At 42.1% G+C, this 18,970-nt stretch overlaps 2 protein-coding genes across 2 annotated transcripts in view; one reads left to right on the top strand and one right to left on the bottom strand.

Annotated features, from left to right (window-relative positions):
• Positions 1-514: 514 nt before the first annotated feature.
• LOC118403804 (organic cation transporter protein-like) lies at positions 515-13,608 on the top strand. The gene is made up of 11 exons (XM_035802602.1): positions 515-891; positions 7,375-7,510; positions 8,096-8,199; positions 8,447-8,601; positions 9,067-9,235; positions 9,938-10,073; positions 11,043-11,146; positions 11,466-11,680; positions 12,116-12,224; positions 12,763-12,972; positions 13,395-13,608. The coding sequence occupies exons 1-11, from the start codon at positions 620-622 to the stop codon at positions 13,546-13,548; spliced, it is 1,764 nt and encodes a 587-aa protein (XP_035658495.1). The 5' UTR covers positions 515-619; the 3' UTR covers positions 13,549-13,608.
• A 1,282-nt stretch (positions 13,609-14,890) lies between these two features.
• LOC118432787 (thrombospondin type-1 domain-containing protein 7B-like) overlaps positions 14,891-18,970 on the bottom strand; it is a 46,515-nt gene continuing 42,435 nt past the window's right edge. Inside the window, exons 25-28 of the mRNA XM_035844407.1 lie at positions 18,520-18,626; positions 17,833-17,995; positions 17,267-17,351; positions 14,891-16,794 (exon numbers count right to left, since the gene is read on the bottom strand). Coding sequence (XP_035700300.1) covers positions 16,503-16,794; positions 17,267-17,351; positions 17,833-17,995; positions 18,520-18,626 — 647 coding nt within the window. The 3' untranslated portion in view covers positions 14,891-16,502. The remainder of the gene's footprint in view (positions 16,795-17,266; positions 17,352-17,832; positions 17,996-18,519; positions 18,627-18,970) is intronic.

Below are 18,970 nucleotides of genomic sequence, written 5' to 3'. Positions count from 1 at the left end.
TTCACTATGTTTTGGGAGAGTTTTAGCTGGCCGGTTTTGAGCCATTTCCTCATACAAGATCACAAGAACATACAAACTTGAGCGAGAAGGAAGGGTGGAAACAACATAAGTCATTTGAAGCATATTCAACACGACTCCAAAGTTCAAACTGCAAAGTCAACATTTCTTCTTGAAAGTATTACACATTAAAAGACGTTAAACCTTGAACTGTTGAAACAACCCCCAAGGTGATTACTTAAGAATTGTAACTTGACACATCGGCAACAGGAAGCCGGGAGAAACCGATAAACACTGAAACAGGGGCGAGGTATCTTTGTACGAGGGTAGAAAAATTTACTTCGAACATATCTTGCAACTAAAAACGCTTCTTAAAACCTTGTAGCTATACCCAACTGCCCCCGGAAGTCCGGAAAAGACATAAGGGTGTTACCCAGTAGGAAGGTTACACACATACGAATCCAGTTAACAAAACAATTTGCCCCCTCCCCCCACTTAATGAACTGGCTGACCCCTCAACGTGACACTTCAAACCAAAAGTCTTCAAGGACACCAGTGGTCCCGTTATTTTGGCCAGGAAGTCAAGAAGCACGCTAGAGTTTGACAAGAAGTAGTTTCCAACATGGTACACTACGACGCAGTCCTCAAACATGTCGGCGAGTTCGGCACGTACCAGAAGAGGATGTGCTTCTTCGCCTTCCTGCCGAGTCTGTCGGTCGGGATGCACATGATGGCCATGGTGTTCCTGGCGGCCACGCCGGCGCACCGGTGCAGGGCGCCCGAGGGGGCCGTGCTGGCGGCTCGGTACAACTGGAGCGAGCCCGAGCTGCTCAACATGACCATCCCGTGGACCAAGGACGACGATGGGAGACAAGTTCGGCACAGCTGTAAAAGGTAGCCTCCACCAGGCCTTCCTACGGGGGTACGGGGATCGTAGAATTCCGCAAAAAAAATCGGGAAATTGGCCAGGGGAGTCTGTCCACGCTTAATACTAGTAGGTACATGTTTCCCTGTGCGGCCGACCAACTCCTTTGGTAGCAAAACTCCCCTGGCAAATTATTCTGCCTATACACTAATACAGTAATAGCCAGCGTAGTCAGTCTGGTAGAGACTACTTGTATGTAAAAGAATCGTGGTTTGACTTCGATACTTCTCCAACAACTCCTTCAGAACTTCCCTGGGTCTCGTATAAACACTGTCCACTAACTCCAAGCAGATGTTAGGAGTAAAGATCGTAGTGTTTTCTGGGGTCTTCGTTTTTTTCAGACGCAAACACGACAACGGGAAAATCCTATAATGATCTTCTTCTCGAACATTTGATTGGAGTTGTTACGGTGCAAATTGCTGCAAACCTTTTAGAAAAAAATCTCATCTAGCGCTAGCTGATGCAATGAGACTGGTAACATTACACTTTCCCTTGGAAGGGCAGCATCGTTTGGGTCAACGAGGTTAAAACCTCCTTGTTTAGATCATTCACAACATCGATATCACGTCCCTATCGATATCATGATAAACATTCTAGTCCAGGTTCGCTAGACACGAATGTGTGATGTCCAAGGAGGTAGGGTGGGAAACGCAGGCAAAGAAACGTCTATTGTCAAGTTCAGTCACGGCCTCGTATTATTTTCAGTAGCTAGTAATCAAATCCGGAATAAAGCTTGAAGCTGGCTTCACGTCAAAAGATAAGTAAGAAAACAAATGTTTAAGGACGAATAATATTGCAAAGGGAAGACATCTACGAAGGCTATAACGTTCCACCGCTTTTCCGCTCTGCATCGCAAGCGGTTATGGCATTCATTGTCACGGCTGGATTCTAGGCTACCCCCGTTGGGGCTGATTTCAAATGTCCTAACAGTCCAAACAGATGTCGAAATAAAATCGTCACTTTTCTTCTTAAGGTTTTGTGGTTTGACTTTGATACTTTTCCAACGATACTCCTTCAGAACTCCCCTGGGTCTCGTATAATCACTGTCCACAAACTCCAAGCAGATGTTAGGAGTAAAGATCGTAGTAGAGTTTTCTGCTGGCGTAGACACAACAACTTTATAACGATCTTCTTTCCCAACATTTCATTAGAATAATATGGCAAATTGCTGCAAAATTCATAAGGAAAAAAACTGACCTAGCACTAGCTGATGCAATAATAGACTGGTGGTAACATTACACTTTACTTGAAGGGCAGTATTGTTTAGGTCGCCCTAACATGGTTTACATTCTAGTCCAGTCCTCTCCAAAATTCTTCGCTAAACACGCAAGGAGGAATGGTGGTGGAAGCAGGCAAACTAGAAACGTCTATTGTCAAGTTCAGTCACGGCCTTGTATTATTTTCAGTAGCTAGTAATCAAATCCGGAATAAGCCTTGAAGCTGGCTTCACGTCAAAAGAGAAGTAAGAAAACAAATGTTTAAGGACGAATAATATTGCAAAGGGAAGACATCTACGAAGGCTATAACGTTCCACCGCTATTCCGCTCTGCATCGCAAGCGGGTATGGCATTCATTGTCACGGCTGGATTCTAGGTTACCCCCGTTGGGGCTGATTCCAAATGTCCTAACAGTCCAAGCAGATGTCGAAATAAAATCTTCACGTTTCTTCTAAAGCTTTTTCCTTCCAACATCATCTTGAACTTTGATAATGAATTGATCGATATCCCTGCGATTTTCTCGGGCACCGAATTCGCGAATGAGTGTTGTGAAAACCAGCTGAAGGTTACTTGGGTTACTTATGTCAATTTGATTTGCCTACGCTTTAGTTAGTTAGCACAAAGACCCTTTTAGTGAACAAGGTCGCGCCTTCTGGTCACTTTGATAGGTGGTTTGAATGATTTCCAACTAGATACAAGGCTTCGGTTTGTCTTCTACATCTTTTAGATGCGTTTCATATGTCTTTTAATTGGCGGGGAAGTTGCCAGAATCTTCAAAATAGAAGGTCGTACAAAATGCCACAATTTGACAAAAAGACGTACATCTAAGACCGTTTTTAACTCGGGGTGTATTAAAGATGTAAAACCTCGCTTTGTTTACGTCAATTTGATTCCCCCACGGCCTAAGTGAGACCAGATATCGCCTCTGTAATGATGTCAGAGTCTTTTACTGACAGAAAACACAGGATCAAAGAGGCTCAAAGTTTGCTATGGCGTAACTTGGGACGTTCTGTGGGCGATCATCTTACCTTCATGTTGCTCACGTTTCGGTTCATTTAAGGTCCGCTGCAGATTGTAAGGACCTTGCTCAGGCATTCATTCCAACAAACACAACCGTATTCAAGGAGACTTCGTCTTGTTGGCTGAGCTAGGGCTCCTTTGTCTTGTTGGAAGTTCCTTTCAAACACATTCCGAATTCGGACGTCGTACCGACTTTAGGCCGTCATTATAGCATACAGGGAGTGTGTTATTTCCCCATACAATATCGCAGAAACAATAGCTTGGATGCAAGACTGTTTCCAGGGTCAGACTATTTCTACTAATCTCCAAGCAGATCCAACGGTAGCATAAGACTGAGTGTTACAAGCTGTCAGTGGAGTGAAGCCGGCCGAGGAGTGTGCATTGGCAACAGTAGGCCGGCTACACTCCTCTGGCAGCTTTTGATACTTTTGATACAGTATCTTATGCTACCGTAGGATCTGCTTGGAGACGTAGATATTTCTTTGGTTCCAGGTAGCCTGTAGCTGGTATCCAAGCCTTTTATCATAGCTAGCTGTCGAGTCTATTCCTCTTCTCACGCAAAAAGTAGACTCGGCAGCTATAATAGGTTCGGATAACAGGCTACCTGGAGGCGAAGTTATACTTAGTAATCTGTCTAGAGCCTGAACCCTGGAAATAGCGTGAGAGGATGAAGAAACTCAGCAATAATGGGTTTGGATACCACCAGGCTAGGCTCCTGGACCAATTATATGCCTCCAAGGAATGTTCGACACAGTCCCCCGGAGTTACACCCGAGCGAAATTTCCTTGGGGGCATGTTAGTCTCTACCAGACTCCGGATCGCTGGAAAAATCGTAGAAATGGAACAAATAGAGGAGTAAGCCGGCCAGACGAATATAACCGGCCAGGGAACAGCACGGATCGCCCTGGAGCCGAGAAGCTGGTCAGTTTTAACCCTCCAGAAACTTGCTAGTGTCTACCAGACTCCGGCCTGCCGGCTGGAAAGTAATAGGGGACTTTGGCCAAGTTAGGAATAAAAGCCTGGTAGGAGTTAATTGGCCTAGGAGTGAATTTCCGACGGATAGCTGGGTAGCCTGCAAAAGACTGACTTTGATCCCAAGGCAACTTATTTGTCCTTATCTGGCCAAATCCTTCTCTTTTGTCATTCAACTGACACATCTGCATGGAAACTATGAGTGACGGGCGAAAACGATATTTTCGTGGGAAACAACTGCTCAATCCTGTTACGAGCCCGTTACGGCGTTCATTGTAACAGACAAATACCGTATTCGTACGGTGTTGTACTATGAAAGGACCGGTGAATCGGTGATTCCGCTGACTGGTACACTATCTTTTGTTGTCGGTTCCTCTTCAATTCTACTGTACACATCTCTCTGCGCACTGCATGCCGATGTGCACATCAAAAGGGGGACCGTACATTTTAGAGTTTAGGGAGGATTGAGTAAACATGAAACGTCTTTTACACGATTGTGCTACTGTTAGAGTGGTCCAATTTGGGAGCCGGGAGAGTTGCATTGTGGGAATCTTTTGGTTACTTCACCCTTAACCCTATTCAGACCGGGGGGGGGGGGGGGCTTTTGAGGCCCGCGCTAACTTTGATGTTCTATAACGCCAGAACGGCTTACGCTACAGCCACCAAATTTAGGGAGTTTTCCTAAAATATTGTTGGCAACAATTTTACGAAGTTTGACAAATTTTCCATTTTTTCTTGTTGCCATGGCAACCGTTTGTTGACAGGCAGTTTTGCCAAAAATCACTTTTTTTGGTTCTAACAATGTATTTTTCACATTTATTTGTTATATTACTGCGATTTTGTTACATAAATAAAATCTTATATTATTTAGCATATCTTTCATAATTATATATGCATAAATTATGCTAATTTGATGACGTCATCAGCCCAAAATCCAAGATGGCGGACCGAATGGCCAGATCAAGAATAACAAGCTAATTATCCCTTGAAAATTGTAACTACCTGGTATTTTTTCATCAAAAACCATCTAAATGAATGAATTTAGTCTATTTCCATTGCCCTTTGTGATTATTTGTTGCAAAAAAAGTATTTTTGAAAATTCAAGGTGGTCGATATAATATGGCGGAGCCCAACTCGTATCTTAGATGTGGATGACGTCATTTTATGACGTCATATTGACGTCATTGATGTTGCTATTGGCAACGCAAGGCGTAATAAACATTATTATTCTGTTATCTGCACTTATTGTTACCTTTTTGTAGCATAACTTGAAGTTTTCTGAGAATACCCTTTTTTCATGGGTTTGGCCAATATAATCAAATTGATGACGACGTCATAATTACGTCATCTTACGTCAACATAACGTCAAACGTCACATACTTGTCAGATATTATGTCGATATCATGTCCTAAAAATTTGGTGGCCCTACGGCACGTCGTTCAAGAGTTATATGACTTAGAAGTGGAGGGCCTCAAAAGCCCCCCCCCCCCCCCGGTCAAGGGATGACCAAAAAAGCCCGGTCTGAATAGGGTTAAGGGAGTGAACTTCAGTGGAGTTTATTGTTGTTTTGGTTGTTTTGTTTACCTTCAAGGAGGGAAAACACACCGTTTTGTTCCGTTTCTCTCTCTCCCCCCCCCCTCTTCTTCTTCTCCGACATAAAGTAAAAAAAGACCTGATCCAGACGACTGTCACCATGGTCACTGTTAAAGTAGATTACACCCCGTGGTGTTCAATTACACAAGCTAGCAAGTGGCAGGACAGCTTGAGCGGCTGGTCCTCATGGGGGGCCAGACAAGCCGGGTCAGGCCAATTCGGCCCGGCCGGGTAGCTTTCGGAAACGAAAAATATGATAAAAAAGGCAACAAAATACAGAGAATGTAAAAAAAAAACAGCCAGGAGCATAATTTGTGTATCTTCCTTGGTATACACTTTTAATTTTCGTTTCCGCAAAATTCCCGGCCGGGACACGTTTCGGAAATAGGACCTAAGCCTTTTCTAAGGTCCCGTTACATTTCCATAAAGGGGCTCGGTCGGGCAGTCTTCGGGAACAAAATGTACGATATAAAAGACAACAAGAACACAAAACGGGTCAGAAACATGCCTTTTGCATATTCATTGGCATTAACTTTAATTTTTCGTTTCCGCAAACAGGCCGGGCCCCGCGTAGAAAATGTGACGTAGGCCTAATTGTAGGATCACATTTGATTTCCCAACCGGGACCGGTCATAGTGTAGAAACGAAAGTATATGTCAATTAATATGAATCAATTATGCTCTGGAATAATTTTTGTTTTTTTTATGTCCCCTGTTTCCTGTTATATTGTACTTGTCGTTCCCCAAAACTGCCCTACCGGATTGGAAATGTGACTGCCCGGGCGTCACTAAGGCGCTACCGGCGGCTCCGGACGGCCTGAGTCCGAGAGCAAGAATACTCATTCTACAAGTAAAAGATCTACGAATCCCCCCCTATACCCAAAGACGATCTTCCCAAAGACGGTCTTCATCACTGACGTCGTCATGAGGAAGCATTTCGTCATTTTCACACGACACGGATGTTGGAAACAAAAGGAAATAGGACCTATAGTGTTGGCTTGGACCCGTTTGTTGTCGTTGTCAATATTACGCGTATATCTCGTTGTTAGGAGGTACAGCCCTTCCAGACTCTGATTCATTACCTCCAAATATGAAAGTTACGGAAGGTTTTAACCGCCTTGGCAGTACAATGTTTTTGTCCTTGGTGCTGAACAGCCTGTAGTTTGTCTCAGTCAACAATGGTTCTGCGCATACAAAATGTATGGATTTGATTACATCTTTTCATCTCGACTCCTCACAAGGTCGATAATGAAAATCTGGAAAAGTTCATTGAATGTCTGTGTGTGTGTGTTCGGCGTCCAAATCAAATACCTGGTTGAACTGTTTACGTTGAGTTCGATAGTTGTTGTTTTTCTGGTAGACGTGTCAATTTGGTCTACATTCTTCACGCATTTTTGACTTGTTTACCACTGCCACATAACTACCCTAAGCCTATTCAATTGTACGTTCCAGATTCCGGCCACGTTTCCTATGAAGAACATTTTCTCTGAAGCATTTTCTTTGGAGCTTATCTGAAGTATAAAACAACTTTTGTATGACGGTTGTTTTCGTTAGGACTATAACACTGACTACTTAAAGATAAAGAATGTGGAATACTTCAAGGTACTTAGTTTTCTGTCCTTTTATTCACGTTTCGTTGAAATACCCCCAGATACGATCTGACGACAGTCGAACTGAACGGCAGCTACAGGAACCTGACCAATCAGCGGGCTATTTGGAACGTGACGTCATGTGACGCAGGATGGACGTACGACCGGAGCCAGTACAAAACCAGCATCACCATCGACGTACGTATCTCCTCCTCTCTGTGGGATCGTGTGGCGCAATCGGTAAGGTGTTTGACCCAGGTAACGGGTTCGAAACAGCTGATGTGTCACCGATCTTGTGCCCTTGGGAAAGGCACTTTACACGACTTTCGAATTCCTCACTTTACTCAGGTGAAAATGAGTACCTAGCTTCTGTTAGGGTCCGTCACTCGGATAGGACGTTAAATGGAGGTCTTTGTTAAATGGAGGTATTTGAGGAGAGCCTCACCTCGAGCACGTTAAAGATCCGGGGTCCTTCCCGTTGTGAATGGTTCAAAACCTACAGGCCGCAAATGGGGCCTGCCTATTGTAAGCACTAGTTTACATTTATTCGCGTCTTTACCTATAAGCAGTGGCTACAGTGGCCAAGAGTATGATTCTGATCTCGGTGGACAAAAACTCCGGTAGTGATTTTTACTGGTATAATCGGCGATTCTGCTAGATTGCAACCTCTGCCCTGACATAATTATGCTTTGCATTTGAACCTTTTTACAGCATTTATGATGTCCGTCAGAAGACATACGCAATCAGAACACGGTATGTAACTATGATTTACTCACTCCACAGAACAACATCGTCTGTGACGACAAGTGGCTGGCGAACATGGCGCAGTCCATTTACATGGTGGGGGTGCTCATAGGGTCCATCACATTCGGAGACCTTTCAGACAGGTGCGTTTAGAAACATAGATAAAATTTGTCACCTTCCAATAAAAACTTCAAATGTTGAATTTTTTTGTTTTTGTCTTAAGAAATCCATTCTTTAGATATGAAGTATATGAAGTGCTCTGTATGTTTTACCGCTAACGGTCATTCACTGGACATTACTTCACGTCTCTTCTGCAGAGCATTCTCATACGCAACACCAACTCACGTATTAGAATAGTTTACAATTTTGCCGAACTTCTTGTTTTTCCAGGTTTGGCCGGAAAGTCTTGATGTTCGTTGGCATTGTGCTGAACCTTGTTTCAGGGATATCCACCATGTTCGCGCCAAACTTCACGGCCTTCGTCATCCTGCGTCTCTTCGTGGGGGTGTCGTCCATGGGAATCTACCTCGTCAATTTCGTGTTAGGTAGAACCGGCAAAATGTATCTTTATTGTGTGGCCAGGTCCCAGTTGTTCTTACTGATAGTAGGCAGAGTATTGGTGTGTTACACCAAACCATTACCCTTAATGTATGATTCCGTAAAATACAAAATACCAATCAGAAAGCGTGAGAACTTTTAAGGCCTCTTGACCATTACGAGACAGGTTCTCATTAGCTATCCTTTTAGTAGTTGGGGGTTATGAGCAGTTATGGTTTCTTCATGTCCGATCTGGACCCTAAGAACCATAGACATAGTTATTGCAACATTGCGAGAAATGACAACGTTCTTCATGAATTTGTGCTCTCCAAGTTCATTTGGTCATTTGTTTATCCGTTATCAAACTTTCCCATTAAACTCACAGTGGAGGAGGAAACAAAACAGGTAATAGCTCACCTCTACATGTTGTAACCTCGAAAAAGCGCTGATGATCTAATGTTTCTTTTTTTCAGCATGTGAGATTGTTGGCCCATCACGGCGCACGCTCGTGGGCACTGTGGACTATGTGTTCTTCGTGCTGGGGTATATGTTGGAGGCGGGGCTGGCCTACCTCATCCGTACCTGGACTCACCTACAACTGGCCATCTCTCTACTCAGCGTTCTGTGGTTACCGCTGTGGTGGTCAGTAGTGTCCTTTTTGGCCATCGCCGTTCTGGTATTAAGTTATGCGGAAATCGTCGTCTGGAGCCTAAAGTCACTTATGCGCTGAGACGACCGCTTCAGGCTCCAGACGTGGTCGGAGGACCGCCGGTAGACAGGGAAAGAATACCTGCACTGCATCCTTATATACTGTGGCGTCAACCTCCGGGCCAATGACAGAACAGAATAAAAAGCACTTTTAGATTTGACTTACACTGACACATTTTGGCGATGCCTCAGGGTCGGAGCCTTATCTGTCTGCCCCTTATATTTGTTGATATACTGTGAATGCATTTAAGTTCGCAAAGGATTTAATTTCGCGTTAAGGGGAAAATAGAGTGTTCACGGTGGTTTTACGTTCGCGGTAGTGCCATAGACTGTAGTCACATACCACAATGGAAAATCTTTGCGGTGGTTTTAAGTTCACAGTGAAGTGGCCACCGCGAAAACTGCAAAAATAAATCTACCGCGAACATTTCTGCATTTACAGTATATGATGGTGATAATAATGATTTATTGATGATGATCCTATTGGATTTGAATCATGTAGTCCCTCTGCTATATCTTTTGCATTAATTTGTTGTCAATGATATTACCGGTACTTTTTTGTGTATATGAATGAATAACTACTTACGATGACTGTATAATAACAAGTAGCTCTGGTTACACTGCCATGTTCTGTAGTGTTGTGACGGAGTCTCCAAGATGGCTGCTGGCGAAGGGTAGAACCGAGGAGGCGCGCGCCATCGTGGAGAAGATGGCGAAAACAAACGGCGTAGACTTTCCAGATGCACTGTGGGAGAAAATGGTGGAGTCAAAGGTAGATGTGAAAACTTTCAGATACGGTAACTTACAAATACAGACCAAATTATCTATTGCTGCTGTTGTTATAGCGAAACATCTCGAAGTCTGTGCACATACTAAGAAGAACTATACGGCAGGAATAGACTTGATGATTGACAAAGTTTCCTCTGTAAAAGCTATTTTTTCCTTCCCCTTGTGACGACACAAGGTGTACAGAAAGTATCTGCCCATATCTACCCATATCTACGAGGGGCGGTCAATAAGTAATGCCCCTGACCCACTTCCAGTCGTCTGATCTAGATGAAATTTTGTATGTGTAATGATTCATATCTTTATAGGATATGTTGCAAAAAACAGCTCTGAACTAATTGTGGTTTCTGATTTACCGGTGTTTGAACTGAGTCAGGTGCGAAATGGAACCAGTTTAGTGTCGCGCAGTGATCCGGTTTTTGTATTTGAAAGGACGCACACCAAAGAAGACTTTTGATGAAATGAAAGAAACTTATGGTGATGATGCCCCATCATATGACCTTGTAAAACGCTGGCATCCTGAATTCAAACATGGCCGGAAGTCTGTGGAAACAGCTCCCAGACCTGGTCGTCCCTCTTCTGCCATTGATGAGGCATCTGTTGGAGTACCAACCTGGGATGTCCTACAAAAACGGTGTCCAGAGCTGCATCAAACGATGGGAGAAATGCATAACTCTGGGTGGTTCCTATGAAGAGAAAGACTGATAACTGTCCCAAGTTTCATTAATCTCCTGCTATGGAAAATGGGTCAGGGGCATTACTTACTGACCGCCCCTCGTATGTATGATATACAAATCTCCTTTTTTCTTAGTCATTCCATTCTTCCGGCCAAGTCACATGGCTTTCATGATGATAACAGTGATTTCAAGTAATGGTGCTGAACAATCACAAGATTCAACCAATCAAATGCCATCCCTGAAGTAAGCTTAACTTATTGTAAATTCATAAACTACAGGATAAACTGACGGAGACTCCTGACAACGACCGTTTCTACTCAGCCTGGGACCTGATCCGGACTCCAAACTTGGCCAAGAAATCTGCCATCATCTTCTACAACTGGTAAGTATAATGTATAATGCTCAAAACTATGCTTTTGAGTTTGATCAAAAGGTTTTTATGAGTCTAGAAAGTACATAATTTTCTTTTATTATCTTTTATTACAACAAAAAGGACGTGCAGCAGTATACAGAGGTGCCACACTCAAGCAAACTGGTTTATATTAATGGCACCACAACAGAAAGTATACTCCTCAACAACGTAGGGTCAAGGTCATTATAATGACTGTCACCTTGTTTTGTGATGATTTTCTCCAAAATGTAGTTCCAAATGTACCATATTTCCTTCCCTTCCCTTCCCTTCCCTTCCCATCTCTTCACAGGGGCGTCATTACAATGGTCTACTACGGGTTGTCCCTCAACACCTCAGCGCTGGGCGGCGACGACTACATCAACTTTTTCCTATCCGGTCTCGTGGAGTTTCCTGCTCTCCTCATGTCAATCATCGTGATCGAGAAGTGGGGCAGACGGTCGCCACACATCATGTTCATGGTGGGAGGGGGCGTGGCCTGCATCTGCACACTTTTCGTGCCATCAGGTACTGTAATGTTGAAGAAGTTCACAAGTCACGTATGAATACATCTACCACAATACTCTTCAGTGACATTTTTTAAAAGCAAATTTTTTATGTCTTGCAGCACATCTTGTTCGCGAGAGCACATGACTGGATTCAAGTCTTGACGTAGTCTCTTGCTCTTGCGAGACAATCTATATCAGAGCCCCCAATTGGTACTAAAGCGGGATGGGGGGCGTTGCAGACTTCCAAGCCCCTTTGACCCATTAACGGAATCACATAATTGTTGAGGGATCAGGTTTCCAACTTCAGGGGCCATTTGGTCTGACCAAGGTTGTAGAGACAGTGATTAATTGCGTAGAATTTATGCTAGACATCATTTTGTGTGAAGTGTTTGTGTAGTGCCCAAAGATGTAATAAGTATTGAGGTTATAGATAAGATTCTCTAATTGTACACAGATCTGTTCCCACTGACCATGACCCTGGCGATGATCGGCAAGTTCGGGATAGCTGCCAGCTTCAACATCATCTACATTTGGACTGGAGAAATCTACCCCACTGTCATCAGGTATGATCAGCTTATGTAGATGGCATCAATCATCATCATCATCATCATCTTTGCATAGTTCAGCTGATGCCGATGCAGGCCACCACAGCTTTCCATTCTCTTCTGTCCAGTTCCGGCATTTTCGCTCCCTCATGACAGTTTTCTTCCAGCTCATCTACTGCCATCCCCTTTCTTTTCCCTAATATGGAATCTGCTTCAGAGCCATCCGAGGCATGCCCATGGCATCCTAACATCATGGCCTAGCCACCACAGAGCTCTGCAAAACACCTGTAGGGTATCAATGTGTCTTCATCAATGTGACTGACGCCATGTTGGTGTCCGCATTTGCATTTTAGTTCTCTTGGAGCAAACATTTGGTGCATGTACAGATTGTCTGACACTTTAAAATTAATTCCAAAGACCAGCGGAGCATTCGAGATATCGCGTTATCTTAAAAATCCATGCAATCGAAAAATGGACACCCAAACATGTAACTGTTCTAAATGGTATCATTAGTAGATATTTAGGTACTAAAGAACATCTTTTTGCTCTTGAACAGGAATCTCGGCTTGGGTGTTTCGTCCATGTGGGCTCGGGTCGGTGGCATCATCTCACCCTTCGTAGCCTTGCTGGCAGACTCCTGGAGGCCCCTCCCCTACATCGTGTTCGGAGGGGTGTCCGTGCTAGGCGGAATCCTGTGCCTAATGCTACCGGAGACCCTGGGGGCCCCCCTCCCACAGACCCTGGAAGAAGCAGAGGACTTTGGGAAGTAAGTTATCAAAGTTGAACCCCACCCAACTTTTTCTTATGTTTTTCTTGTAAATATTGCACAGATCCCGTTCCAAATTACCCCAAGCATATTTATGTGCATTATTACAATGAAAATTGATGTATGTTCATGTAACATTATTCAATTCAGTCATTTTAAATATGATGAAACAAATTGGGAACTGCATGGAATTGCAATCCAAATGAAGGATGTCGCATGATAGATTTTCTCGTTTTAGCTCAACAGCATAGCCATAACAAGGTTTACTTCCTACATCAGAACAAGGTAATCAGACCCTAAGATAAAACTAACATAGGGTTGTCAGAACATAGAGGTGCCAGAACGAAGGACTGTCCCCTTCCTCTAGTACCCCCATGCAACCCCCTTCTTGATAACATTGACATCTGTACCCTCTGTTTCAGGGGAGGGTCGTTACTGTGCCCAAAAGCGGGCCACAGGAAAGCTGAGGACAGAAAAGAGCTGGAGGCAGACGCCCCAGACATCACGCCGTCTGTGGACACTGCAAGCTCCATGACTAATCCAAGCTTCTACCTCAGCTTCGAGACAGGACTTTAACATTTGAATACGTCATGTAGTGTAGTTTATTTGAAGCAAGGACATTACACAAAGTTGTTGCTTGAAGCAATATAGATACATACCAGCAGTTGATATTATAATCAATGAGATTGTGTTTTCAGTAATTTAGTGTTTTCCTTTTCTTTTTTCTTATTGAGATCTTATTGTGAATGGGAGCTCAGGCAACAATTTCCATTGAATTGTAACTTAATGTTAAGTTGGCATAAAAAGGGAGATAGTTCTTAATATTTCTAAGGCAGTATTTGTGTGCAAAACTTACAAGGTACATTGTAGTTGCAAATGTGATACTGGCATCACTTAAGTAACTGCACATATATTTTTATAACATGTATAAGGAGATTGAAGCAAAGAAAATGACACCTCGTGTCATTATGAATATCATGAGCATTGTGGCATTGGTGTGGCGCAATGGTTGGAGTGGCATTAGACCAACAGTTCCTGGGTAAATATGACACATGCCATGCCCCGACTTTGTACTTTGGGAAAGGCACATAACACAAGCACTACATACATATGCAAACCATTATGCTGGCCCATCGGGCCTCTTTAGCTAATCTGTCAAAAGTGTGCCATCATCCATACATTTGCCAACAAGAGCCGTAGATGTTTTTATTGATATGCTTATAACTATGCAACATTTCTCAGGCAAACTTTTGAAGATGTGAGAATCAAGAACATGTACTTGTAAGCATGGTTGTGTAACTTCAGATTAACGTGAAACTACTTCTGACATTTCAACTTTGAACATAAATCTACATGGAAGAAAAGATATGCAGCAAAAAATACATAAACATGGCTAAGTCTATTACAGATTCCTTGATACCTGACAATGTCTACTTATACATAATTGTAGAAGAAAATGAATAAGCACTATCAAATGTGCCAATAAAATTTTACAGCATTTTTTTCATTCCAGTTCCTTGCAGTATTTTCTTGTCTTTGTAATTTGTATAGAATACTATGTGGCCTCTTTAATGTTATTCAAATCCACACTCACTCACTGACTCGCTCTAGCTGCTAGCTAAAGTTGCCATACATGACATTGTGATGTGTAGGCCCGGCACCCATCTCGAGCTCTGTTTCAAAGCCCTGGGGTCACAATTACAGGTCAATACAGCAGGGGGCTAGTGAAGTGTGTTTAGCTTCCATACTCTTTATCTTAGTAGGGAAAGAAGTGTATGTACCATTTTTAAGAGTCTTTGGTATGACCTGGCTACAGAATCCAGTCTTCTTTGGTCGTCTCCCATCCAAATACTGTCTGGACTGCACGTTGCTTAACTCACTCACTCACTCACTCACAAACACAGTAGTACTGTAAAGGTATTTTGTTGATGACTTTAATTTTCCACAGCTGATGAATTGTGTACAACTTTATCAGCTATCCAGAAGGCATTCCTCCTAGCTAGGCACTTTGCTATACATGTATATAACGTTATATCTAGCTGCAGTTATTTCATTGCCATGCATGAAATATTGTTATGGATATGTTACAGACTGTGTCAGAAAATAAGGATTTCTTCATGCTTTTTATGGCAAAAGCTGCGATAAAATATGTGCTGAAAGTCTGCTTTGAATAAATAATGTAAAATCCACATGGGACCAAAGATAACTATATTATCATCAGTTACTATCTATCCTACAGTGTATTCTGTAATAGTGTTAATATTGGAGACTAGAAAAATATCACATCCATAGTTTTGGACTTGAACAATGGTTTTAAACCTCAAGTTTAACCAGTGTTCTATATTTTCGAGAAGATTTGCCAATTCATAATACACATTTGCGGCTTGTGACTTAATTGCCGGGTATTTTAAAACTTGAAATTGACCACCGTCATTATTTTACGAAAATGCAACCATGTATCATACACAATGTTTGAGGGCAAAGTCATACATGACATTTAATATTCAGCTTAAAATTTAGGCTTAACTTCTATTCCCTACTATGGCATCTCAATAAGTAATTGCACAAACGAATATTGGCATCAAGATATGTTAGATACAAAGTCGAAAGTAAAGGTAGAAAAGTAAGAAATATTTACAGTGTATATACAGTTACTAAGGACATCTAATTGCAGGACTTACAAAAATTATTGCTATCTGCATATTGCTTGTTTCATGACGAAAAAAAGTCAATTTTTCTTCATTCTGATTTGCTATATTTTTCTTCAAAATTCAACAAACGTTTATGGGGATATTTTCAATTCTCCTCAGAAATCGAACAACCTTTTAAAAGATACACAATCCAGTGTGTGGTGGGTAAAATGTTACAGTAGCTGCCTGGTTTCACTTGCCTCCCACCCTGTATAAAATGCTAGTAGGCACATTGCCTTGATATACTTAATACTCCATAATCTGCTAGACAATAGTCACTGTGGTGTTTAGAGCACAATTTTCATATTTTTGTCAAATCCAAACTGACAGAACTGATGTCTTGAACACTGTGGAAAGAAGCACAGTTGTTTTGATATAGTTTGTTTGTTTTTGTTGTGGAAAACAATAAATAAAGTTTGTTTGAACTATGCTAGCTGAATAAAAGATAACAAGTGCATGGATGATAAAAGTAATATCCGACACATTTTGGCAACAATAAAATATCCATGCTTTATCTTCAGCAGAAAGTGAAAATAGAATCTCAAAGTGCAAAAAGAACTTAAAAATAACAAAAGGCATTTTCTTGTGAGCCCTCAATGTCATAACTTGAAATCTTTTTTTTAAAAAGCGCTATCTATCATAGAAAAATAACCTTGCTGTATATCGTTAAAGGCCTAAAAAACGAAACATTGTGAGTTAAAATTCAATATACAGGACGTTTATATAACCGAACAAAAGTCACGTATGACAATTATTTACACATCTCCAAAACTAAAAGCGTTCTCTCCCAGGAATCTCAGTTGGAATATCCCACTTCGTTCCAGGGGGAGTTAGAGACAGCTACGTGTCCATGTCTGCATTGTATCTCTCTATGTAAGACTTCTTTGGCACAGTGGAGGGCGAGAAGTGAACATGGTGATCCTTGATGACAACTTTTCCGTTCGCTTTTCTGTGGTTGCCGTTCGGCTTTTTCGCGTTGGCAATCGGCTTGAAGCTGCCGCTCGACGACGTGGATGACCTTGAGGATCGGGACGACCTTGAGCTGGGTTTGTAGCTGTAGCCGCTCTTGACCGAACCATTCATAGCCGAGATGTGGGGGTTTTCTCTCTGAGACCTCCTCTTCATTCGAACACTGCAATAGCAACAGAAATCATAAGTATACCAAAGTTGTTTTCTCAAAGTAAATATGAATATTTTATCATATACTGTACTTGTCACATATTTTTGCATTTTTCTGGTTGAATGTAGATTCTAGTTACATTGGAAAGTCTCCTTTCTTTCTGGTATCATTTTTTACTTATCTTCATCTTCAAAACTTGTTGGTGATAGTTTTCCACTGCAAGGAATGTCTCTCCCTTTCAGCCCTACTAAAAAAAAATGCATACCTAGTGCTTTGCTAGTCTGTTTTAATAACTTCAATGGGTAAAAAGAGAAGGCTTGTCCTGAGTCTATATAAGGTCTTCAAAGGCAAGAACCTGTTTTCTCTTGCTTTTTAGATTTACAAGTCATTTTCCTTTACATTTTGACATACAGGTTGGTATGTCAAGCCATGCTTTGATTTTCTTTTGACCAATTACAAATCATTATAGCTCTGTATTACTCACCATGCGATGCCGATGACAATGACAAGAACGATGATGAGTGCTGATGTGGCAGCGATGGCCCCGTATACCCAGGTGTGCAGCTCACCTGGAACAAATAGTAGCTAAATTAGGAATGGTTGAAACATGTAAAAATTTTAGTCCTACTGACACAATATGGGGTGTATAGGGCAGTGTCTATCTCTGTTTCCTTAGCCCTTTGGCCTCACAGCCGTGCAAGCACTTAATAACACAATAGCAAGGGCTAGTCCACTGATAGCACTGTGTTCTCAACTTCCAAAGTGTTTCTCACAGATGCTACTACCAAAACACATGGTGTATAGAGCACTGCTTATCTCTATTGCTTTGGCCCTTTGGCAACCCTTGCAAGCACAGATAAATCCATAACAGGGGGCTAGTCCACAGGTAACGTTGTATTCTCAACTTCTGTAAGCCTGTTCTCTGTATATACCTGTTCAAAAGCATGTTGAAGTTTTCCACCAAAATCATTTCATTTTGAAAGGATTTTGATGTCAACTTATTCAGATATTCTGTCCAATTAAATCATTCCTTGCATCTGCTGATCTTACCATTCTCATTAACGAAGGAGAATCCACTCCTCCTATTGGGCGAGTCTTCCACGTCGCTGTTAACCCGTTTGGTGGGTGCCAGTGTGATTCGACCGTTGCTCTCGATCACTACTTTAGCACAGTAGTCCAGTAGACCATCCGTACTGAGCACTTCCACATAGCCCTGGGGAAAACAGATACTTGTCAGTACAAGAGTTGTCTCCAAAGTTCCCACTACTATATACTAGTGCCCATCTCCATTTCCACAGTCCTTGGGCCACAGGGCAGGACAGCCAGTCCATTGGTTAACTACCATACTCCTTTTCATATGTGATGTCTTCTTGAGCAGAGAAAGTCAGTTTGTTTAGTTAAGTCCTTCTTCCACCAGATGGTATAGGGAGGCACCCATTTCTGTTTCTGTAGCCCTTGTGCCACACAGTTGTGCAATCACTACAACAGATGGCTAGTCGAATGGTAGTGGTGTATGCTTAAAAACCATTCTCTTTCCCATAAGTGCTGATTACTAAGCAGAAAAAGCAAAGTGCTGAGCGTTATAAGCAGGGGCTCGAACCTGCGACCTCTAAAATATAATGCAGTCTACCAACTAGGGTTTTGACCACACCAATTTTCAAGACTCTCAGATATCTTAAAGTAAAAATTATGTAAGAGGTCAAAATGATTCGAAGATAATGCTGTAGCAAGACTTACCTCTTCACACCCACAGATGCCCCCCTGTTTACAGAAGGAGTGTGGCTGGTTACATTCTGGTATGCACAAGCGCCTGGTGGCAGGTCTGGACAGGTCTGTACAACCACCTGGGAACAGGCAAACATACACAAACTTTAATTACCAGCCTCTTTAACATGCAGGACCTGGAATACTTTGAGTCTAGTTCCTGCAATATCTACTAATAATGCTGCATTTGTATTCTTTCAATTTTTGGAATTGTCATCTTTTGATATTTTTTCTCACCGGCCATTCAAATTTGTGCAAATTGTAGGTTCTACAAGTCTCTTCTTCAAAATTTCATATATTACACTATGTAACTATAAATAGCCTATAGAAGAACACTTGCAAATAATATGTGGCAACCTGATTCTATTTACTATGGAAAATAGCCCCCAGAAATAAAACATGATATTGACACATTTGGAACATT

This window comes from Branchiostoma floridae, chromosome 16, assembly GCF_000003815.2.
Source record: "Branchiostoma floridae strain S238N-H82 chromosome 16, Bfl_VNyyK, whole genome shotgun sequence".
In the NCBI taxonomy this organism is placed as follows: Eukaryota; Metazoa; Chordata; class Leptocardii; order Amphioxiformes; family Branchiostomatidae; genus Branchiostoma; species Branchiostoma floridae.
Note: the sequence above shows the minus strand (reverse complement) of the source record. Positions and strands in the feature narration are given on the sequence as shown.